This window comes from Amblyomma americanum, chromosome 11 (assembly GCF_052857255.1).
Source record: "Amblyomma americanum isolate KBUSLIRL-KWMA chromosome 11, ASM5285725v1, whole genome shotgun sequence".
Classification (NCBI taxonomy): Eukaryota; Metazoa; Arthropoda; class Arachnida; order Ixodida; family Ixodidae; genus Amblyomma; species Amblyomma americanum.
In genome coordinates this window covers 19,473,604-19,497,867 of record NC_135507.1, presented here as the reverse complement: position 1 = coordinate 19,497,867, position 24,264 = coordinate 19,473,604, and the positions used below count along the sequence as shown (strand labels likewise).

The following is a 24,264-nucleotide window of genomic DNA, read 5'->3' as shown; positions in this document are numbered from 1 at the left end:
CTGTACGCATATAATTTTTTTTTACTTCTCTTTATTGTCGATCCGCCATGAACGCGAAAAAAACCACGCTGACAGACTGTGTACAATACAGGATTGGACGAACGGTTATTCATATATGGGGCATGAACCGCATGCAGAGCGTGTCTCTGGTTTTCATGGAGAGAGATAGAGAGACAGACGGAGGCCGAAAGAAAAGTTGACATGTGCGACGGACAGGCAAGGAAATTGTCAACAACCTTCGCTCCACAACACACTTTCCCACAATATTGGCAAGGCGAAAAATTAATAACACTTTCTGTGCGAGGTGACAATATCAGAGCACACATAGGTGATCGATGAGATTTGCGAGCTTCACAAGAGCAAAGACAAAAATTCCCAACAAATGCTCGCGCGAATGACAGGCTGCAAGAAACAAATTTTCGAACTCTATCAGAAACTTTTGCAACATAATGCCACAAATGTAAAAGAAAAATAACAGAAAAGATTACGGACGCAATTGTGCTTCGTGCCATTAAATTGTCTCACAAATTCTGTTGCAGGCGGTATCCCGGAGACTGTTGTCAAAAGCGTTGCAGACGACAAAAGTAAGTTTTACGCGTCGTCTGCCGTTCTATCGTTCATCGCCAGCCAGTTGAGCTTGTCTTGGTGTTTCCAAAATAAAATGCGTCACTTCCGGTTATGAGCTTATCGGAAGTGAAGAACAATTTTTTGCCAAAACAGTTGTTTACAGTGCAGTCCGACACTACAGGAAACACCCGGCTAGACCTGCGCGAGGTGGCGTTGTTTGAACTTCTCTCTTCTGCTAACAGTTTTAAACTGAACGTGCCACAGGGTTTTGAACCCGAAAAGCGGCTGAACATGGTATTGCCAAGTAGTTACAACGCCTGCACTTGGACAGAAATGTTTGTTGAATGATAAACAGATTTTTTTCCTTTGTGTTATACTGTATTCCAAGTAATACCGAATCAGCACCTCCATTTTTTTTAGCAACCGGGGCTAATATAGCAAACACAGAAGAATAAAAATGGTTTTTTTCTGTGACTGTGACCGCAGTATCATCCGCATTGACCTTTTTAGAATTTCTTTTTGCCTGCGAGCTTAAGTTAGAGACAAACGATTTTGATCAAAGAATAAGGAAAGATAGGTGAAGCTATAAAAATAAAGAGACACTCCTCAAAATGGTTCATGTCACAGTGCTGAATAAGAAAGGATGCGCAATGGATTAGAGAAAGGCACATCAGCGACATTTCATATGAACACAAGACAGGAAACTATGCTAAGAAGAGATATTGCCGTATCACCGTCCGCATACGATGCATTTGGAATTCGACATTTGATAAACCGAGCGGCTCGTCTAAGCTCCCGTACTTGACGTTAATGACGTCACAAAGCGACTTGCGCCTAGCCTTAGAGCACACACAGTTGCTCGGCTGCGTTCGTCTGCCTACTGTGTGAGCAGACGATCAAAATAAATATTGTTTGAGATGTGCTTGTAAAGTATATCTGTACAGTTCAGACAACCTCGTCCGTTATACGTCTGTTACGACCACCGGAGCGCTGGCATTTCAACCGCTAAGATGGCGGTTGCCGGTCCTAAAAAATCCCGACCCCGCATATTTGGCGGTGGCGCTGTTGTCAAAGTGAAATCTTGAAGACTGTGCCTAGAATTTAAGTCGTGAAAGGACAAACGTCAGCATGTTTCCACTACCCATCAACCTTTTGCAGAAAGCGAACTAGCTGGCTGCGAAATTTGAAACTGTGCACATAAACAACAGAAGGACTGCTTTCAATGCAAACAAAGTTTAGTCTTACTTGTTTTATTCGAGTTTAAGAACAGCATAAAGCAGCCGATGATATACTTTTATTGACTATATCTCGACATTTGAGACAAAACTAAAAAGAAGGAGAAATAACATCGATTGACGACAAAAACTGATTCTTCCAGGCACTTCTAACCTGATTAAACATCCGTGGCGTTAACATAAAACAGGTATGGCAGTAAATAAACGAATCAGCCGCTACTAAAGCAATTGAAACACTGAACAAGTGGCATTAACAAGAAACATAACGCGGCAAAAAAAAATTGAAAAATTGCTTAGTACAGCGTAGTTCTAAAGCTGAGATCACCTCAATGGTAAGATCACCTGCCCTACTGTGTTCCTTAACTGGTCTTAAGTGTAATTCGCGTGCTTGAGCAACGCTTGCGAATACACCAACCATCGAATTCCAGACCCTTAAACAGGCGCAGATTTCTCGTCTTATGATGTCGGTTTTGACTGTAACCGAGGCAGGCAACTGCAGAGGCAAGGGCAAGGAAGGAAATCTGACACTGCTGACACACAAGAAGAGCTGAGATTGGAGCGTGAAGAGCCAAACGCGTTACTAGTTAGTTAACCTCCACGCGCAGGCCTCGCTGGTTTTAGCGTCAGTAAAACTGGCGATTGAAGGAAATCAGATTTGGTAATAACTATCAAACTAGAGACCTCAGTGTTTGGTTCTAGAATGAAACGAATCGACGAAAACTAATTATTTTTATGGATGCCGCCTCCGGTAATCGCTAGGAATTCATTATAGCAGATTTAATGCAATGTCATTAAGCATCAAGAGAAAATAACCAGAATATAAAATAAGCACCCCAAAGGGCACTAGTTTGCTGTGCAGCGAACTGCAGTGGCATAGATTTGGCTAAACATCTAAGTTGCACAGATTGCAAATAACGCATTCTTTCTCAAAAGAGGGCTTATGAAGAACTGTAGCTGTAATGGGTAGGCTTAAAAACGTAAGCCGTTATAGCACGACACATTTGCTCAGGTGGGCTTACAGGAAGCGAGAGGCACAACTTTGATTACAAAGAAGTACAGTTACAACCAGAACTAAAGGAAACAGGCTATTAACACCTATACTCAAGTATGGGTTTGAAATTGTCGGTTTGATGTCGAAGTCGTCTTCACTTAAGTGAGTGATCATATTGTTTTCTGAAAGTCTCATGAAGATATGAAAATAAATTTGATCATGTAGTAATAATTACTTTTGTGAATTCTGAGTGTAATTCTTAGGTGGAAATGTTCCCTTTAATAGTGCTTGTGCCTGTACAAAGTGATAAGCAATTACCCCTTCCTGCGTTCGTCGCCATGATCAAAGAGAACATTGTTACTAAACATGAAACCGGCTGAATTGCCTTTCGCTTGCGCCGACTTCTCAAGATCTCGGGCAAAGGCAACCAGAGGAAAATTCACCTCGGGAGCAAAAAAACTAAAATAATAATAGCAACCTTCTTACAGCGTAGAAATGCAGTCGTAAAAGAACAACGAAAACGTGCAGAAGTTGGAGGAGATGAAGAAAAACTCGCTATAAACAGGCAAACAGGGCGTTACAGCAGCACCAGCACTGTTTCGTGCAGTGTCCACGTCATTTTTCTTTACAGTAGTGACACAGTTCTCCACGCAGTGGTCACTCTTACACACGCACACACGCACAAAAACACTCACGTCACCTTCATAGTCATCAGAAGAAAGCCACCACAAATGATCGGCTTCTTTACCCCTCAACAGCAAAAAAAAAATTCGAAGAGTCAGAGAACGGTATCGATATACAGCGTTCGTCAATGTCCTTGTCTTTGCACAACACGTTTGAAACAAAAAAAGTATAAACAGCGTATCTGTGCCATCACGCGTTCCCCCTGCACGCCTGTTTGCACGACAAAACCACCCTGTTCGCTTTTCCGTCACACTAAGAAGTCTCGCTGTTGTCAAGCTCGGCCGGATGCCCATATTCTGACTGACGCTGCCAAATAGGCATGATGCGAAGTCCAGAGTTTTGAGTGACGTCATGAACGTGGCAGGTGTTGGAACCTACTGGCCTTCCGGAACTTCGTCGGCAAGAAAACGGTCATACCTTGGTCTTCTGGTGTCGGCAGTTTGTATTACGGGGCTGCGCTTTATTCCGTTTTGCTCTGACGCCCAGTTCGCAGAGTCAGCATGTTCATGAAATGCTCTTCCAGACAAGACTAAATATGGTTGTGGAGTTGCCAGTGTAGTATTACGTATTTCTTTCGAATTCCCATTTGGATGCATCCGCAAGCTGAGAATAACCGTTCTTGCTGACTCCGAGCTCATCGAAGACAGTGGACAGTGGCCGGTATAAGAACTCTTGGAAGTTCCTGGCAAGAAGAGGGGCCTTCTGTACACCTCAGTTATGTAAGCTACGCCACTAAGGTGACGCGCTAGCTCACAATGGGACAAGATTCAGTAGCACTGTCCCAGCACGAAGTGACCGTGAAGTGACTGCAGTGAGATTGTGCAAGGCTGCAGTCACGAGAGATGATTAGGGTCACAAACATCCAGGAGGAAGTCATCTGACTTGCGATGTTGTCTGAGAGCTTGATCTCTAATCAACGTTTCTTTAAATACTATACCTAAAGAAAGACACAGGTCGGAAATTAATTTGTTTTACCTCTTCATGATTTAAAGATAAAGACCAAATGACGCTAAACGTTAGGCCCGGGCCTCACGGCAAGCACAAAGCCCTGATGTAATTATGTGCCCCGTGTATCATCGGGCATGAATTTATGTCCCGATCGCTTTTGATTGCCTTGAAGGCCCCAACCTTCACCAGCTGGTGCGTTTTAGTTATTGCATTGACAAAAGCCGGTGAATGCGGAGAAGTTTTTGAAACAGCTATTTCTTATTATTCCAGGTTGGAAACCTCACCACGGTCACGCCAAAGTCATGTCATTTGAAGACACTGGAAAGTGCTTGTTCTATGACGGTCACCTGTGTTTCTGCAAGGTGTGGCGTTCAGTTGTCATGACGAGTTTTATCGACTTCGGGGTTTTGTGGCTCAGTTGCCTGCAAGCTGTTCGACATGTGCTGGCGGATGCCTGACCGCTCATCCAGTAGTATCGACCCCGCATACCGGTCTTGTTCCAGGTTCTCCTCTTCCGCCCACGTCGTGGTCTTTGTGTTAATTTCCGAATAGGAGCCCAAAGCTGTCGTCCGCGGCTCTCCGCTGATCTCTCGACACAATAAATAAAAGCACAGCGCGGGCGTGGCGACAATCAGCGGAGAATCACAACGAGTCTTTTTATAACCGCGATTCTTTTAGATCCGGTGCTGACGTCGGTGTGGCGGAAATTCGTGGTAACTTCATGCTAAAGGTTGATAAAACTAGAATGAACATGAAATATGATAATAACGTGAGAAAAATATAAGGCAGTGACAAAACTGATGCCGCATAGATAAACACTGTTCACGGAACCAAGATCAACCATGCCTCCACAGAAGACGAAGTTCACCGCAGCTGGCCGCTGCGCCATGGAAGGAAAAAAAAAGCACAGTGACGTGGAACGTCTTGCACGACAATAGTCGCCGTATTTGGTAATGTTTCATCACTGGTGACATACAACCGCCTTATTAAGGCAATAACTGTCTCTTTACACGATGTATCTCGTCTCAACGTGCTTTTTCCATGGCGTAGAGGCTTGCTGCACAAAAATGTAAGAACTTCGACGCGGTGTGAGGACCTACACTGAGATCGGGACCGCCCAGAATGGGACCCCCGAAAAAGAAATCTTCGAAACCCTGTTTGCTCCAAGGCAAACCACTCAATGCGACTATGGGGACAGTAGGTAGTCATCAGTCACTGACGACACGCAGGGGTGACTCGAACGACCGCTTGACTGGATTGCACAAGACAGTGACACTGACGCAGATGGCAGGAAGGTCTCGCTGGCTGGTTATTGCAGCACCGACTTGTCAGTCACTTTGACGATCACGACGCGGACGAACCAAGAACAAGCGAGGTGACAGCGCCGGTAGGGTTTAGCTGTCTTCTGGATGGCGTCAGGGAACACAATGGCTTCCACCGCCGGAAGGCTCAGTACTAGGTTACGACACGGCTGGTTTTCCACTGGCTGATGGACCAGCAGCTTTGTTGTTCTTTAGCTGCTCGTTTGTTGCAGATGCCGTCGGCTGCGAGAGCCAGGACACAGCAGGACGTGGACGCACACATGTGGAGATGGTAGCGGGACACGGACTACTGGCAGATTGCCCACGGGTCCTGGTATTACGATGAAGGCCGGCAAGACAGCCAGGTCAGGGAAAGGGTGCACGGAGCGTGAGCGCCCAGTCATTTGACGAGCGTCAAGCGCAAAATATGACGTATCCGGGTTGCACAATTTGTCCATTTTTGTGAAGACTGCAGACGGAACCGGTGGTACCGGCCGCAAACATCGGGTGGTGGTGCCAGGTGTTTAGTCAGTGGCAGAAAGCTTGCGTGTTCACACGCACACACACACGCGCACATTCATTTCTTCAAGTGCTACAAGCAGCGCGTGCCCGGACTGGATGGCATCAACTGACCAGAGCCACTGCGCATGCGTGTTTTAGTCTCCTTAAAATGGCGTAGGGACAGCACTGGCGTCATTCTGGCGCTTGCAAAAAGGATGACGTCAAACCGGAAAGGAGCGAACCGAGCGTGTGCCAGCAGCGCTGCCGCGCACGCGTGCCGCAGCTTCCGGTCGTGCGATGGAAGGGAAGTGACGTGCGCTCAACGGCTCCAACCGCGCATGCGCAGTTTGTTCTAGTGCCTCTTCCTTTCACAAGTCGGCGGCGCGCAAGACAAAAGCGTGAGAGCACCTTGGCTTTTAAGGACGAGCAAACGGGGAGGTGGCACAGTTCCGTCAGTGGCTGGGGTTGTCTTCCCGACTACCGTTCATAGAGGGCGCCGGCGTTCCGTTGCTGACGACGGGCGGCGAACGGTTTTCGTCGGCTCTGCCGCGACCATTGCTGCTTCCGCCGTTGTGGTGGTGGTGCATGTGCGACGGCGAGGTCAACTGTTGCATCGCCTGCAGGTGCTGTAGGTGCGGTGGCGGCTGCAGGTGCGGCGGGTGGTCGGGAGCGTGCAGCTCTCCGCCGGGTCCGGCCTGTAGCGGGTGCAGGTGCGGTGGAGGAGGCGCCCCGTTGTGAGGCGACGGACCTCCGCTCATCATCATGTCGCGCAGGTTGGCCACCTCGGCCGCCAGCCGCTGCATCTCGGAGCGAAGCTGGAAGTTCTCCGTCTGCAGGTCTAACCGCGAGTGGGCCGACCTGCACGAAATGCGGGCAATTACCGACGTTAGCGTTAATGGTCGAGGAAAACAACAACAAAATCTCACACGAGCTTGGCACTACTAAATGCAACGTGTCACCGTCGCTGTCCGTCGTGAGTACTGTCATGCAAACAAATTATTTGTCTATGCTGACTTGTGTGACAGGTTTCCATCAGTGTCCATTTGCAGAGTTAGCATTTTAGAGAGTTTAGCAAATAATGAGGCTAACTGAATAAACTGCCAGTCTTTAATTTAGGCGACCTACGATTCATATTGAATAAAAGTGCAGTATTCGATCTTTCACTGCCGTTCTGCGTACAAAACTCAATTAACACGGCGCGGCGTTCAAATCTAATTTAATCTAACCTGTAGCACTACAACAAAAGATATTAGACAAAGGCATGGTGGAGCTCTTCCTCGAACTAGACTCCGGAGATTAAATATAGCGGCTAGACTGACTGGCCAGGTGCCGGAGAGGCTCAGGCCATTCTTAATGTACAACTTCTTAAATGATTACTGTGTACCCCATGGACCATGAACACTGAGGTCAATCCATCCGTGTAAGCCTAGCAAACCGTTTCTTTCAAAAGAAACCATTGAAAAGCGAGTGCCCTCTCTACTTGATTAGTTATAATATGTCCAGCAGAGGCCCAACCAACCGCGAACGTCAAGTCGAAAACGCCCTCGCAATAGTGGCGGTAAGGGATCCGCACCTGTGGTGGTGATGGTGGTGCCCCGCAGCCGAGCCGTTGCGGCTCTTTCGCGAGGACTCGTCCCGGCGCGGAGAGGGTGCGTCCGTGCTCGAGGCGCCGCTGTCGCCGTCCGACGAGGCGGTATCCTCGCGGCCGTGGAACGACGACGAGGAGGAACGCAACTCGGGCGACGACAAGCCGCCGCTGCTGCCATTGCTCCCGTTGACGGTGCCGTTGCTGGATACCATGGCGGAGGCCGTGATGACGACGGCCGCGCCACTTCCCGGCGGAGCGACCACACCGCCCTCCGAGCCACTGATGTGCCACTTGTGCCTGAGCTTGTGCGGAAGGCTGAAGTGGTGCGCCGGAGGACTGTCCTCTGCCGAGGACCATGATCCTGGAATAACAGGAGAGATGTTTGTATAGAAATTATCATCGCTATTATCGTCATCAGCTTTTGCTACATTAGCTGCAGAATCGAGACCCTATCTCGGTGTCTTCCCCTTCTCAACTGTCTGGTCTCACCTCCCAATCTCACTTTCTGCAGCACGCCAACACTAAAAACGATTGTAACTCGATTTCATTCTAATTCGATTCTTCCCATCCTTTCTCGGTGAGCCAAGCGTCGGCGCGCTGCCACTGCCACCGCGACACCACCCAGTCGGCGCATTTGAGGGTAAGAACGCAGAGACATTCAAAAAGAAGAATCGATGTCCTATTCCGCATCATATGTCTATTCACATTCAAAACGCATAGTGGTGCAATAACGTTCGCTCTGATTCACCATAGATCAATATTATCCAAGGTCTTGCACAATGGTTGGCGTCAATTAGTAAGCCGAGAAGGTCTGATATTAGGAGGAGGCGTGGCGTTTAAGAATGTAAAGTTTCTTTGAATAAAGGCGCGCAGTATGCAGCCGTACGGAACAAAAACCACAAAATAAATGTCTGGGCAAAAGTTCCATTCGCAAAAGGAAGAGGAAGCTCTGGTCTTAAGAAACAATGAATTCCACCTCATGACTCCAACTTCCTACTTCATCCTGGTCATCGAGACTTTTGCCCCAGTGCACGCCCACACGCTCTAGACGTCCGCAAGGACAAATGCTTCAGGTACCAGGATACTACAGGAAGTCGGACTCAAGACCCCTAGAGAAGAGTCCCTCTTCAAGTGGATGAGGGACGACAATAACCCTCGGTGTCTGCTCAAGTTCACACATGAAAATAAACGTTACTAATACCTAAGGTCATAAGTCTTTCCAATTTTGCAAGCTCACACTCCAGCGAAATTCTAATAATCGTGTGAGACAGATATCTCTCCATCGGATGACAAACTTCCGCTAACCTGAGGACAACGGTGACGACTCCTGGTCCGTGGCCGCCGTCCTGTGGTCGTCCAGGGCCGGGGGAGGTGCTGCGCACAGCAGGGCTGGCTGGTGCTGTCCATTCAGCTGCTGAGTCAGCTGCTGGTGGTGATGATTTTGGTTCTGATGGTGGTGATTGTGGTGCGGCTGGTGTTGCTGGTGTTGCTGCTGTTGCTGTTGCTGCGCCAGGGACGTCACGTATGGTGTCGGTGATGTGGTCAGGGCTTGGGGGGCCGACGCCGAAGCGGGAGACTGCGGAACCAGGGCCGGAAGTAGCGCGGATAGCAACTTGTTCCGGCGCCCTCGCAGGTCGGTGAGGCCCGCGGCCGGAACCGGAACCGGTACCGGAACGTGGGTGGCCGCCGCTATATCGGCCGGGTGCTGCTGAGGGGCTTGTTCGACCACGAGCGAACCGCGGATTCCGAATTTGTCCCTGAGGGGAGAGACGTTAATTTTGGGAGGATTTTGAGCGCTGGAAAGAAGCAAGGAGGAAAAAACGTTGTAGCCGCAGACGGGGAAGAGCGAACAGCCCTTGCAAAAAATTCTTTACGTAGTCTATAGATTGTCAGTAGACTTTTGTCAATAAAATTTATAGTCGTTCTGTAGGCGACCATATGGATAAGTCTACAGACAATAGAAATCCTGCAGAAAGTCTAAAGACAATCTATAGACTTGTGGTCATGCACTTAAAATAAAAAAAAATTAAATATCTACAGGAAGGCAATAGAGTCTATGAGAAGTACATAGAAAGCCTATACACAATTTTTATGCGGGAGTAGCTGTGCAGTGACACAATCCTTCCTCTCATCACCGGTTCAAGGAAATAGCTACCTATTACTTTTGTGCTGAAAGCTTTAGGCGTACTAGATGTATTATGTGTCAGGCATCTGCCTGTCAGGCATCTGCCTGTTTTGGTAGAAATTAGGAGCTTCTATCACAGTACAACTGCCTCAGGGCGATGCACTTAATGTAAGCAGTGCACGCTTTGAGCCTTTCAGGTGGTGAGCGAAAGGTTATAGTTACACATCGCCGCGGCGACTGCACCACTATCTTCAACTGGAATCAGCGGCTCTATATTGAGACCTTTGGTTACTCAAGACATAGAATAGGTATGGCCGCCGAGACTATAATGGATGTCTGCGCTAGTGAATATGGCACCTAGTATAATTCAGCACAAAATAAACGAGTTTAGCAATATAGTTATGGCGCAAACACCAACCCACACTGGGTACAAAGAACACAAAATTAACACGACTCCAGAATACTCTTGCTGAACGTACACCAACTAGCCCCCACAAGAAGTCTTTCTGAGGGATATTTTTTTCTGCATTGGCCTTCTTGCGCTAGTCAACAACGTCCTTGAGAACCAGACATAGGCCTAATTCTCAAGTATGTGTCCCCTGTCCCGTGTACTGCACTCCGAGTCCTCTCTGTAGCACAGTTCTCTTCCTAAGCATGTACCAAATGACAACGAAACCGCGCCCTTTGTACTGACTCCGAATCCTCTTTCTAGCACAATTATCTTCCCAAACATGCACCATGTAGCCCAACAACGAACTCGTGTAATTTGTACTGACTCTGAGTCCTCTTTGTGGCACAATTATCTTCACAACCATGTACCAAATGTCCCAACAATGAACCCGTGTCCTCTGCACTGACTCCGACTCCTCCCTGTAGCCCAATTCTCTTCCTAAGCACGTACCAAATGGCCCAACTACGAACCCGAGTCCTCTGCACTGATTCCAATTCCTCTCTGTAGTAGTATTCTGTTTTTAAGCATGTACACCCTTTGTCAAAAGTTTAGAGCCCAGGGGGTTTCTCCCAAGCCACACCGTGTGGTTCGTAATGCATCCCCAGCTTTGCAAATCACCTGAAGGTTAGAATTATGGTCCTGCCCACTGCGATATATAAGACTCCCATGAATGCTATCGGAGTCCGCCTCACGACTTTACTTCTGACAAAGGCTGTACGTACCAATTCGCCCAGCAACGAGCCCTTCTAAGAGTGAACAAACAGTGCACGCCGTCCTCACCTGAGCGCGGCGAGCTCAGCGCGCAGCACGGCGTTCTCCTTGGCCAGTTCGAGCACTCGCGTCTCGAGCACCATGTCGTTGAGGCGGCGCTTCTCGCGCGATCGCTTGGCGGCCTCGTTGTTGCGTCGCCGCCGGTCCCAGTACGTGTCGTCCTTCTTGTTGTCCGGTATGAACTCGCGCTGCTTGCGCGTCGGGAAGAGCGGCTCGCGGGCGCGCAGGTCGACGGCTGCCGACGCCGCCACCGCCGCCATGGAGCAGAGCCACTCGCCCGGCCGGGGCTGCTTGGCGATGGGCTCTCCCTCAGTGACCATCATGGCAGACGCCCATGGGCTGCCGGGAGTTGGCCCAAGCGTGGACAGGGAACGATAGAAGAAGAAAGAGGGGGGAAAGGGGACGCGGGAAACGTCACTGAGATGGACTGCGCATATTCGCGACAGACGTACACACCCGCAAGCAGCGGAAAGATGAACTCCCCACACCTCGACTCGAGAATTATAGTGCGAAAGTAGCGCTTAACATGGTCCCAGCCAAGAGAGAGAGAGAATGAAAAGGAAACGCAGGGAGGTTAACCAGATGTGAGTCTCCGGTTTGTGTGAAGCCTAGGGAGTAACTCGAGTATAAGCTCGGGTTAGTTCGGAGGAGTGTCGCGCCAGCTGTAGCCAATGGGAGGCTGACCTTGAAGGTGGCCTTGGTACCCTTGAGGCTTCTTGCTTTGGCGTGACTACTCCATTTAACTACATTTAAGCCCTGCCACTTTTTTGAACTGCAATAATCTCATGATGGCTGGCGGAGCTCTAATAGATGGCCCTTCTTTGACGATTAGCGTTTCTTTTTATTCGACATTTTTCTCCATGATTACAAAGTACAGACATGATCAAACAGACAAATAGGTGACTTGATAGTGCAATCTTACCAGGCGTGTGCAGGAACAGGTGTTTCGACATTTTAGCACAGCGATCAAAATAATCACGACCGTCCTACGAGAAAAACAGCATTACCACGTTAATTTAACTGGTTTTAATCTGCTTCCTCAACTGCTCACTCTACAATGAAGACAATATAACAGTTAATTTGGTGAAAAAGCAAATGGAAGTGGGCAGGGGGAGGTTGCTTACTTTTGCTCACAGGTGTAAGTGTACAAGCAATTAGAAAGGAAACGCTGAATTTTGCAATAAAGAGCCCAGTTTGTGTTTATTTCGGCGAAAGTCGTTTGGAGTTTATTCACCCTAACGGGAACTGCTTACAATTCAGCGATTTGTGAGCATTTCGCCCATTTTTAAGGGAATACCACCGCTATGTATGCAACAAAGATGTCCCCCTCCAAATTGCTTATACCTCTTTACTCTATAAACGACGATAGACCGATATAAAAAACACATCGGTTGTATGGCTTGTTCTTCAGGACCATGACCATAATTCACTGATGATAATACACACAACTTAGACAAAAATTCGTCTGGTCATGAACGATGCCACAGTGATGAAAAATGTCACTGACAAATTTGGGAAGTCATTAACGTTCCGGTGCCTCAAGAGTTCCAAAATCCGTAGTGGTTCCGAAGTCGGGAATTGTGGTCCCGAAAGCCGTAGTATTCTGGAATTATCAACTATGGTTTCGTGGCCGTGGTTCATAAGACGAATATTTGGTGTGTGGCTGCATTTTTCGTTACCGCGAATGACCGTGATAGTGACGACGATGGCCATAGATACACAGATATGAGCTGCCTTATTGTGATTATGGTGGCCTGTTTCCAGCTCCAACACAAACTATTTAATTATCGAGACAAAGAACTTATAAACCTTTAATTGGTAGCTGCGCTGAGGCGAACCGTTCACTTGTGACTGATCCCTTCGGATGATTGGTCCCTTACCCTTCTTCTTACACAGCGAGCGTGAAAAGCCCTTAAGTTCTCTACTCTTAACATTTCTTGGGCTGCCAGAAAAAAGAATATATATCTAACATAAAGCTCCAACATGGCGCGCTGCACATGTTTAGCGCGCCACGGCGGTTCCATCAAGAACAATTTTTCACCACAGGCCGCATTCAGTTACGAAACAAAAAACCGCGAATGAAGAACTGCTCTTATACGTAAATACGGGAATACAGATTTGGCAGAGAAAAAAACAGTTCCACCTCATTTCTTGTTGATTTTTTTCTTCCCTTCGTGTTACACATACGGATAGCGCGGGCCAAATTTTTCGAGCGCCAGGAAATTTGGAAGGAACAAAAACAGGCCGACCTGGAGCACACATCACGCGAGCACCAATATTAGTAACACGCAGAAAAGAACGCGAGTAGTGCTTGCTATCCCAGCGTCGGATCGAGTGCGTCGGAATGACTATCGAAGCAGGTGCGAAGATTCCCTCGACTTCGCAAATGAGCCTGGCGTTGCCAAATTCTGCAGACACGATTGCTACGCAGAGTAGGGAGTGAACTTGACTTTTCGAATTCAGCTGTGCCTTTTTTTTATTTCGGCACGAAAAATAGGAGGTGCTGGCGTAGTCGGTGACGCCACCTAAATTCTGACCTTGAACTAGCCTCATTAGAGTTGAAAGGCTAACGCAGATTGCGATTGCCATTCGTTAATAGCCTCTTGTGAATTTTGCTCTAATTAACGCTTCCCTTAAAGTGGTTTCCAGTTCCGGGATTCTCGTACCGCGTGCTTGTGATGTCCCACCCTTTTAAAGAACCTCCGCTTATAGCGAAACTTTGGCCGACATTGCGATTTCACAAACAGCATAAGTCAACTACCAGCCTAGCTGTCACCTTCACGACAAGAACAGCTCAATTATCCCGATCAAAAGCAGCGCATTCGCAGTTTAGCGTAATTTCAAACTTAACTGAAGTCTTTAATTTCATTTGTACTGATGGCATACGTGTTCACTGGAGCAAAAACGTTACAGACAAATTGGCTCGTCAGGAGAAGTCAGCGTTAAGTTCGAAGCTACAGTCTGCATATGTAACAAGTTTCGTGAGTGGACAGCTAACTTCGCTTTAAAGCTTACAGTGGGTAGTAGCAAGAGTAGGTCAGTGAACAAACGTGAGTTGATGACATCCTAGTAGAAATCAAGAGGAAGAAATGGACTTGGGCAGGGCATGCAATGCGAAGGCAAGATGGTCCTTAAGGGTAACGGAGTGGATTCCAAGAGAAGGCAAGCATAGCATGAGGCAGCAGAAAGTTTGGTGGACGGATGAGATTAAGATTGCGGGGATAGTGTGACCGCACCTAGCATATAACCGGATTAATTGGAGAGATATGGGAGAGGATTTCCCCTTGAAGTGGGTGCAGTGAGATTGATGATGATGACGAGTAACAGCAAAGCATAACACAAGCAGCAGCAATATCAATACTAAATAGTAGCTGTGTGGGAAGCAGGGCCTAATAGTAGTTGCAGTAGTAGTAGCAGTAGTAATAATGACAGGAGAAGCCGTAGCAGTAGTGGCAGCAGTAACAGTAGTGCGACCAGAAGCAGTAGCAGCAGTAGCAGCAGCAACCTCAAGCGGTGGCAGTCGAAATGCCCGCCGTAGTATCGAACTCGAACTGACTTGTCTGCCCAAGCACCCCGTTCGTCGGTCTTCGGCGGACACCGGCTCCCTGCGTACTCTGCGTCCGTACGCTTTTCCTCAATTACCCACGCACACACAAGGCGCCACTACGGAAGGAGCAGTCGGGACAGAAAAGCAACCGCGCGCTGTATACGAAGGCAAACGGGGACGGGAAAAATAGAAAACAAGAAACTCCGGGAGCGAAATAGCGAAGAAAAAAGAAAAAGGCAAACGGAAGGCCCGGTCAGTGAAAGGCATCCTTATCTAGTCCTTCTCCACCTAAACCTCCCTCCTTTAGGCCGACCGTGTAATGGCAGCGATGCACGAGGGCCGAGTACCGAAAGCGTTCGCATCGGCGAGTAAAGGTCGGGCAACTTTCCCTCTCGACGACGGCCACTCAGGCTGCTGCTCCTGCCGCTGCTTCTACCAGTCGTGAGTCAATTCACGGCGCACGCACGCCCTCTCTTCGTGGTGTTCTCGCTAGCGGGAGGGAGGTTCTAAGGGAGTTATTAGTTGCTGGGACCTTCGTGGTCGATCGGCGGCAGATTAGCCCTGCGACGGTCGACGGCTACTGGTTCTCGTCGTTTGCTGCCCCGGGCCACAAGCAGTGGGAGAGGCGGTCGGTAAACACTGCCCAAAAGATCTATTTAGCCTCCCCCATGATCATCACCGGTGATGCTGAGGGTATTTTCTTACGCGTTCGCTTTTTCTTACCTTCGGTAATGTACTTCTTGCCCAATCGCAGTCGGCTGCAGATAGTGGTCACGTTCCTTCGAGAGCTCCCTGCCTTCGCTATTGTGATCCCCCCTACCCCCCACTTATTTTTTCTCACTGTCGTGTTGCGGCTTGTTTTGTTAGCGCGTTAGTTAAATGCACGGATCGTTCTTTGTCGCCCAAATGTCTTGACAAAAGCTGCGGCGTGCTGCTATGGTTAAGCCAACAGAGCGCCGTGAGCTTTCTTTCAGTGCGAAAGCCCTGCTTCAGGAGGCCTGAGCGGCTCACCGAGTTTGTGTAAAGCTTTAACTTGAGGGTGACCTTGTGCAGATCAATTTTAAAGAAATAAATAAAACAAATATTGCCGTGACTGGGATTCTAACCCACGGCGGCGCGAACAGGTCAGCTTCACTGGATAGTGCACGAGAGCACAATGCTATTGCCACAGGCGACCACGCCTAGTGTTAAACAGCAGCATGCCTTCGCGCTGTGCATTGCACAGAGTCGTCTTCCTAAGCTAACACTACTATCGAACTAATATCGCCGCCAGGCGTGGCGACGACCCAGCAGAGCAAAACAATGAACCAATAATCAGGCCAAACATATGCTTTCGCACGTCTACTGGGTATAACTACGTTAAGCCCCTACCACTTCTTTGTAGTGTCTTTCCAGCTGCTTCAATATTCTGGAGACAGACAGCGCGTTCTTAAAAGTGTATGAAGGAAAAAAATTTTGTTGCGTTTTTTTTTTAGAGTTGTGCGTTGAACATACTATACCTGAATCGCCAACTGGAATTCGCCTACTCCTGATAATTTATAATTCAGTTCATTATCTCACGCCACCAACCTTCCGTCTTCAACAGCTGAACGACAGCTACGGCGTCCCAGATTATTTAAGGTGACTACAGGTATATGAAGAAAGCTTTAATCCACTCCACTTCTTTACATGCCAGCCAGGCCCAAGAGGCGGAATGAGAGCAAATTAACAATGCTCCAGTGCCAGCCTAATGTGCCGTTTTAGGTCGCGTGATCCTGTTAGACCAGGGAGTGCATGGGCGCGTTAAAACAATCGCTGCCGTTTATTGGGCCCCTGGGAAAGGCGATTAGTCCAACTTCTTTCTCGAAAGTGGCCCGTCTGCGTCACCTTCGAGGAAACGTCGCCAGACTGCGAGAGGCGATATAATCTCCCGGTCGTCTGCGGCGTCGGTTAACCGATTGCGATCACTGAGGCATCTGATAAACCGCGCCCTGTGTGTATACAGCTCTGTTTGTGACCGCGCTCGTAGAAGTGTAAACCCGCCAAACAACAGGAAAACATAGTAGGAAGCGCTGCCTTGGTGTCCTAGTCTATACTCAGATGCCTCGGGCGCATTTAGTTGCTCATTCAACTCTCTGCTGCACTGTAAACTTGACGGGAGTATAAAGAGAGTAAACTGCCTTCTATCGCACTCTCTTTCACAGGGAGGTTATGCTGCCCAAGTTCTGGGGTAGAGTTCGTTCGCGAAGTTATACGGAATGCTTGCCTTTGGCAAGGAAGGAATATTCGCACTTCTAAGCATAGTAATTTTATGCAGTTACGAATGGAAGGAGTCTTTTAGACGCGCTACCGGAGGTTTTCAGGTTAACTAATAGCGGAGCTTGAAACTTCGGCTAGAGCCCTGGTAACTGCAAGAACTCCGCATGGTTTCAAGAGGGGATCTACATTCGTTGCTAACCATAAGTATTCTCCATTTTTAGCGATGAAAATCTACCCCCGGGCTTGGGCAGCGTACCCTTCCCCTCATGGGGAGTGCGCTAAAGGACTGCTTACAACCTTTTGACTACCTTATAAGGCAATTCGTGTTTAGAGCGGTAGATACATGCGTCGAGCGACAATTCAGCAAATAGAGCTCGACCTCAAGCAAGCAAACACATCTCTGAGCTCTACTCTATTCGCCCGTGATTTGCAAGTTTCCAATGGAACAATGCATTGTACCCACCGCAGTGTGTGTGTGTAGTGACTGTGCAATTTGGCTGCTCAGCGTAGGTTTGCGGGTTGGATCCCGGCCGCGGCGACAGCATTTGATGGAGGTATTAAAAGAACAACAACAAATACAAATACGCCGTGTTTTGAGTATTTGTTGCACGGAAAGGAGCCTCGCTGAAGAAACCAAGGAGAGGCAATCAAAGAGCGCATGTCATACGTAGAGCAGAGCACTGTTGGCTCTTGAAGGTAGCGGAGTAGATTACGAGACAAAGGCAAACAGAGCAGGCGGCAAACGTGATGATATTGGGAAGTTTTTGGTAATAGGGTTTCTACGGACGGCACAGGAAAGGGTTATTTTGAGCGGATATTGGAGATGCTTTTCTGCTGCTGTGCATTGAACCGAAGGGATGATTATGATGAAAAAAAAAAAACTTTGAGGTGGTCGAAATTTCTGAGAGGTCCTCTGTTTATGGTGTCCATCATATCACACGCTGTTGCTCGCAATCGAAAATAATGATTCATTGATCCAATGTCCAGTAGTAGCACATGCAAATTTATAAACGACGATGCAAAACTGGAAACAGCTTCAAAACTTTCAGGTTCTCAGTGAATGACGACGTGAGAGCGAGGATGTACCACAGCCGCTCTCTGAGGAGTGTGCCCAATCCAAAGCTAACCATAGGCTTACTCACTACTCATTACGAGCACCGACAGCACGTTATCAACCATACCCAGAAATTCTAGACAAGAGCGTTATTCAAAGCAATTTTTTCATATATTGTAAAGTTTCACTATAACAGTCAATACATACATATATCTCCTGTTGGCAGGCTTGCATTCATTTATTTTTCTATTAAGGTTACTGCTATCGACAGAAACGTTTCCCATTGGTTTTCTACGGTAGTCTTAACTGCTCGAGTCAAGAGATGGAAAAACTTTAAAAGAAAGGTTTTGCTACGCATCGAAAGATTGGACCATTGCCTTAAATATTTTTATAACACTACGTTACAATATTCCAGTATCAAAAATGTTGTCAAAGAATGCTGGACATGGTGCTCATTCTTCGGCTCGAGTGGCTCTGTCGACCTGGAAAACATTCCTTAGTTGTTTCTTGCTGGTTCCAAAAATTTCTTACGGGTTCTCAGTGAAGGCCACTTCCTAGCGAGAGAACCACCCCTCATGATACTGGTGGTCAAACGTTTAGGGGAATCCCCCAAGGCGAAAAGGATTTGTAATAAGGGAGTAATTAATCATTGGCATCCACCCGAGCACAGTCATACGACTACAAAGGAAAGCTGTACAGCCTTCTCAGAAACTTCGCAGTTAAATAAAAATTCGTCCTGGTCCGGGGTTCAAACCCGAGACCACCATTCCGTAAACTCTTGCCATAAACTACCGGCTATCGTTGCCCAAGAGCTGAGCACGCGCACCGCGACACCGTGCGGAAGTTGGAGGACGCGGGGCGACAGCTCGAATAAGCGACGCCGTCTCACAACGTTCCAACCTCGCCGCAGCCGCCAGAGGACGCCGTGTTGGTAAACAAGGTCTCGGCTGCTGCCGCTCTGGCTGGTCCGCTAATCGATTCCGATATTCCGCCGCCGCCGCGAAGGTTTCGCTTTCGACAGCAGAGGGGAGACCTCGCTGCATTCAAGGAAGCGGCACAAGCTGGAGTGTCAAGGAGAAGGCGTGTGTGTTTGCGGTGTGAGAGCTCGCTGAAAAAGGAGAATGAGAAAGGGGATGGAGTGCATTTTTAGCTCACCGCATTTTTTGCTTTTTCTATCTCCTTTTTTTCTTTCTTTCTTTTTTCCCTCCTTCTTTCTTTCCTTCTTTCTTTCCTTCTTTTCTTCTTTCTTCCTTTCATTAATTCTTTCTTTCTTTGATTTCATTCTTTTCTTTTTCCCTTAGCATGTAGCTGACTTCAGAATGCATTTACTGTGACGCCCATACACAAATAGCGGGCATTTCGTTACAGCTCCTTTACTAGCTCTCACCCTTTGAGGGTGGTTCGTAACTGTTAAATCACCCCGCTAGCTCAAAGCTTACGCCTGTAGTGGGAATGAAAAGCAAGGCAAGACTCCTTATTTCACAACGTAAGGATTCCCGACACAAACAGAACAGCAAAGAAAAAAACTTCAATAAACGCACTGAACCGTGTGGAAACTACTGTTTCGCTATTGTTCACGCAGAGGAATGGCAAAAAAAGATTGTGGAATATCAGACTGCTGCGACGCCCTTGGGACGCTCTTGGGACGCGTCTGCGAAGCGCTTGCGACGCGTCAGCGTCGCGCTGACTATGTCCCGGAGACGTGCTCCGAATGGAACCTTTCATGTAAATGACGTTAGTGGCACGACCAGCTGGCCTGTAAGTTCTGAGCCAACCAGAAAGCCCGATTATCAATACATGGGCCCTAAGGTGCATACAATTTCTCAAAACTACAGAGAGAGAAAAGAGGGGTCACTGTCTATTCTAGTTTCGTAGAGTGCTCCGACTATCAAAGTAATGCTGGAAAGCATACACTTTGCATTAGCTTCGCTAGTTTTTGGCCGAAAACTTGGATTCGTCTACAGAAATCTGGCTTTCTCTCGAAGCAAAGTTGCGAAACGTATCCTGCAGAAATTTCCTTAACTGCACGAATAGCTTACAGGCGTCATGACTAGTACAAATACTGTCTTTACGTGTTGTATTTATACAGTTAAGAATACATAATAGCCGAATGACTAGGCAATCACTGGCGACCAATAGCCAGGCGCAGCCACCTTTGCAATCCTATCCACGTTTTTGCCAAGCCATTATTTTAGGGGCCACTTAAGCTCCGTTTTAGGGGTATGATTCGATAACGTAATGGGTTAATTCCCACATATGCAGCAATCGATGTTCTAATTTACATTCATAGATAACTGGATGTCCTCATACCCCTCCTGGTGCAGTGGTGCAGCTGTTAACCGGATCGCCACTACCCTCAAGAACAAAAACAGCGCAGCAATAGGGACAAGAAAGAAGACGGAACAGGCGCAGGTGGTCCACCTGAATCCTAGGTTCCTCTCTGGGCACCGCCTGCCAGAGTAATGCTCGTGATTTTTCGCTCACAACACCGACGCCGGGTTTTCCGGATAACAGGGCCTTTAACGCTATCGCTTTAATACGAAGTTCGCACTTCCCGACATTCCACGTGAGGATGAAGCATACCTCAAGAAGCTCGCGCAGACGATGGCGCCTTTTTTCACCCTAGGCACTTTTGAGAGTCGTCTATGCCTCGCAGTCGGCACGATTAAAAAGCACCACACGGATTACCTTAATCGAGACACACAGAGAATCTTCTTACTGCGTCCGCCATGAGTTTGGCGCGCACGCGCCTACCCAAAGTTCGCTTCGCGTTCGCTTTTTCTGGTCGCTTTCCTGTCTCGTTCGCACGCGCGCTCGCCGTCGTCTGCATAGCCTCGACCCGATTGGGACTTTCACTCTCGCGCTTGGCGGCCGGAAGGCCACACGCCGCGCAGCGTGGCCGGAGGCTTTACTAGCCGCCATTTTGTTTTTTGTTTTTCACTCGTTATCCTCTCACAGTCCTCCCACGTGACGTCCCTCTCTCGTTCCCCTTGAAGCGCGCTGCGCTCTTCCCTCTAGTAGCCCGCAGTTAGCGCGAGCAGAAAACAAGCAGACGACGACACCGACGACACACACCGTTGTTATTGTAGTTCCTTTCGAGCCAAAAGCGTCGTCGCTCGCGGCCACGGGGACAAAAAAGCAGACGATCGTTTTGGTGTTTTCTTCTGCTTTCTCGGCCGTTTTTGTCGCGGTTAGCCTTCTACGCGATGCTTCCCCTTCTCTCGTCGCGTTTTTTGTACTTTCTTTGCTTTCGCCGCTTTTATTTGTTCGAAGACGCAGAAGAATAGTTCTCGCCAGCTCTTAGGTTCACTTTTAACTTCTTTTGCGAGGAATCAGTTGCAAATATGCAAAGATATCACAAATTTCCGCTGTGTGTCGCCTACTGTCACTGATTCGTTATTTAAATTGTCTACTGTGATGAGTCCACAATAAGTAAACAAAAGTACAAAAAAAATTCTGTAAGGAAATGCTGTACAATTCACACAGATAGTTACAGACAACGCATATTTTAAACACCCTTGAGACTTAGCCAATACTGGCCGTCGCGATGACAGGCCACGGTACGTGCAGTTGCACGAACTTAATGCTCAAGCTGGTGCTAACCAAAGCGTCAGTCAGGATGAAGGAAAAGATAACGTGCAAATATATTCCTACAACTCTAGCCCATGAAAGCGTCACTATTCATTTTCTGTCAAGCTTTTTTGCTGTTATTGCTGCTGTTAGTTTCTATGTAACGTTACTTTAGGACACCCAGTTATGGCATTTCGGCGCTAGCAAATTGGTACCTAATGTAAAGACTAGAAGTGCACTGTCATCTAATGCCAAAGACAAGCCGATCACATTGGTGTCACCCACACGTTCACAATCTACCTACCTGTCATGCAACGAAACAGTGCTGCTAACAGTAATGAACTAAACAGAAAAACCTGCGCATAATAGGCTGAGCGACTTATAAAAACCTTGAACTTTCTTTACAAGGTTGCAACGATAATCGCGTAGTGCGCTCCTGCAAGGATACCAACAGTGTAAAAACGATCACCGACACGTATAAGTCATGCTAATAATCCCTTTTTGACCACTTGACTCTCCTTCAACAACATGCGTGCAAGAAAACTAGACAGCAAAAAAAATCAACATGATCTGTTTTTGACGTGCCCTACGAATCACCGACACAAGATGTATCGAATGTCCTAATCTCAATTTTGTGATCTCAAGCTCAACTTTCGCATATCTACACAACCTGACACGAGCTGTGTGCATCATTTAACCATTTTTTAGCATGTCCAACACGAAATATAATAATGTGGTTTTTACCTGTCCTGAGCGCCTACCGCAGTGGCTAGCTCTGGGCCCTGTTAACGTCACGACCCAACACAGGAAACACGTCACTGCGTAGGACACACTAGTGGTGACGCAATGCGAGGTCGGGTACCAATTCACACACAGCTGCTTTAGCAAACTGCGATTGAGTGTTCAACTTGAAGGACGAAGAGAAAATAGCCTATCCAAATCTAAGGTTTGACCCTCAAGCAAACTGAAGGGTTAGCTTCTCCAAGTGCCCAGTTATAACGCAGTGAAGCACGCTCTGCAGGCTTAACCGTTGCTGATTACAGAACATGTCCATTCCAAGGTGTGTACTAAGCGCGCAATGAAAAAGACACCCAGGCTATCCAAACCTTTCCTTGGACGAAGAAGTGATAGTGATAGCGACACCGCACACCACCGCTCTCTCCTATCAGCACGTACTCATTCCCAAGCCTGAGCCAAGCTCTCCTTATGCGGTTTGACCGTAGTCTTTATCAGTGGGATTTCTTGTCTCGCCATACCTCGTACACTCACCGAATATAATCTCACCTAACCGGTCCTAACTGTGGAAAGCGGAGGCACTGACCCCCACAGAAAGTGACAAGCTCTCTAGAACAACGAGTGAATCCAGGGCGTCTTTCAAAGCCTTAATTTTTCGTCGGGTTGGTGTTACAACTTGATTTTATGTTGCAAATCTTGTTCATTGACGGAAAGAACAGAGCAGCATAACCTATTGCTCGCGAAACCAGGGTTATCTAGCACGTTCATCACTGGATACGCTTTTCTCAGCCCGCCAAAATATTTTAAAGTATTACTGAAAAAAGAGCCCTTTTAAGGCGTTCCACGGTGGGATTTTCTGCATTATTTTTATGTAGCGGTACAAAAAAAAAACGTGGCTAGACGTAACGCAAACATTATGAAACAAAATAAATAGAACAACAAGTATAACAACGTAATTTAATCACAGCGTGCAGTCAACTGCACTAGTTTCTTGTTGCCTTGCTTTCTTTTCACATCTTTTCGCATTTTTTTCTTTCCTGTTATTTCTTCTGGCACCCTCAGCGTTCTTTTGAACGCGAAGAAGAGCAACCGTTTATACCGACCCGGCAACCGCCGACACCGCTTCGCTTCTCAAGGTCATCTTGAGAAATAACAAGCTTTAACTAACCCCCTCCCGCTCCTTAACGGCTGACGTCATTTTGTGTCTGTGTTTGCGTGCCTCTATTTCCTTATCCTCGGGCTGCTGCTTCAAGGACCCCGTCGGCCCTCTGGGCTTCCGAAAATACACCGCCGTTCCAACGCTCTCATCGCTGCTTCGCTCCAGCCTCTAGTTGTGTGGGGAGAAGAGAATTAGAGGCGATTCGCTTTACAGACACGGCAGTAGGAGTAACTCTCGCCGGAGCAATCGATGTCCCCCTTTGGCCTACTTTGTCGTAGTACGTCCTCACTTAAAACTTCCGCCCTAACCTGCTGCTAAGAGAGAATGTCGTTTAGATGGGCTTGAGCTAGTGCCTGTGAACCACGTGGCCTAAGCCGTAGAGGGCCGGGAGAAGGGAATTAGTATGAGTAACTCTCGCCGGAGCAATCAATGTTCCCCGTTGGCCTATTTTGTCGTAGCATGTAGTCACTTAAAATTTTCGCTTTAACCTGCTAATAGCGAAGGTTTTTTAGGTGGGCTTCAGCCTTAAAGCGTCTGTGGACCACGTGGCTAAGCTGTACAGGGCTTCCGCGTCATCTCCAGTCACGTGGTCCAAGTAGGCCTGGCAGTGAATGTTTCTATTCTCTCAGCTCTGGGGTGGCATTCTAGATGAAGTTCAAATGAATTCGTCATGGCGGTAAAGAAAAGGGTAGTTAAGAAACTAACAAAACATAAGCGACACAAGTATTGGTGTGAAGGCACACATTATTTGTGTCAATGAGGTAAGTCCACGCATAAGTATACGGTGGCATAGTTTAAC

At 47.7% G+C, this 24,264-nt stretch overlaps 1 protein-coding gene across 4 annotated transcripts in view; it reads right to left on the bottom strand.

Moving 5' to 3' along the window:
* Window positions 1-24,264, bottom strand: part of LOC144111059 (uncharacterized) — an 84,457-nt gene continuing 60,193 nt past the window's right edge. For 2 of the 4 annotated variants that reach the window (XM_077644178.1, XM_077644179.1), the window contains exons 2-5: window positions 11,172-11,501; window positions 9,121-9,572; window positions 7,801-8,176; window positions 1-7,085 (exon numbers count right to left, since the gene is read on the bottom strand). In XM_077644178.1, the coding sequence (XP_077500304.1) occupies window positions 6,680-7,085; window positions 7,801-8,176; window positions 9,121-9,572; window positions 11,172-11,485 (1,548 nt within the window). In that variant the 5' untranslated portion in view covers window positions 11,486-11,501 and the 3' untranslated portion in view covers window positions 1-6,679. Of the gene's footprint in view, window positions 7,086-7,800; window positions 8,177-9,120; window positions 9,612-11,171; window positions 11,502-24,264 lie in introns of all 4 variants that reach the window. The other 2 variants (XM_077644177.1, XM_077644176.1) reach the window with 2 other exon arrangements.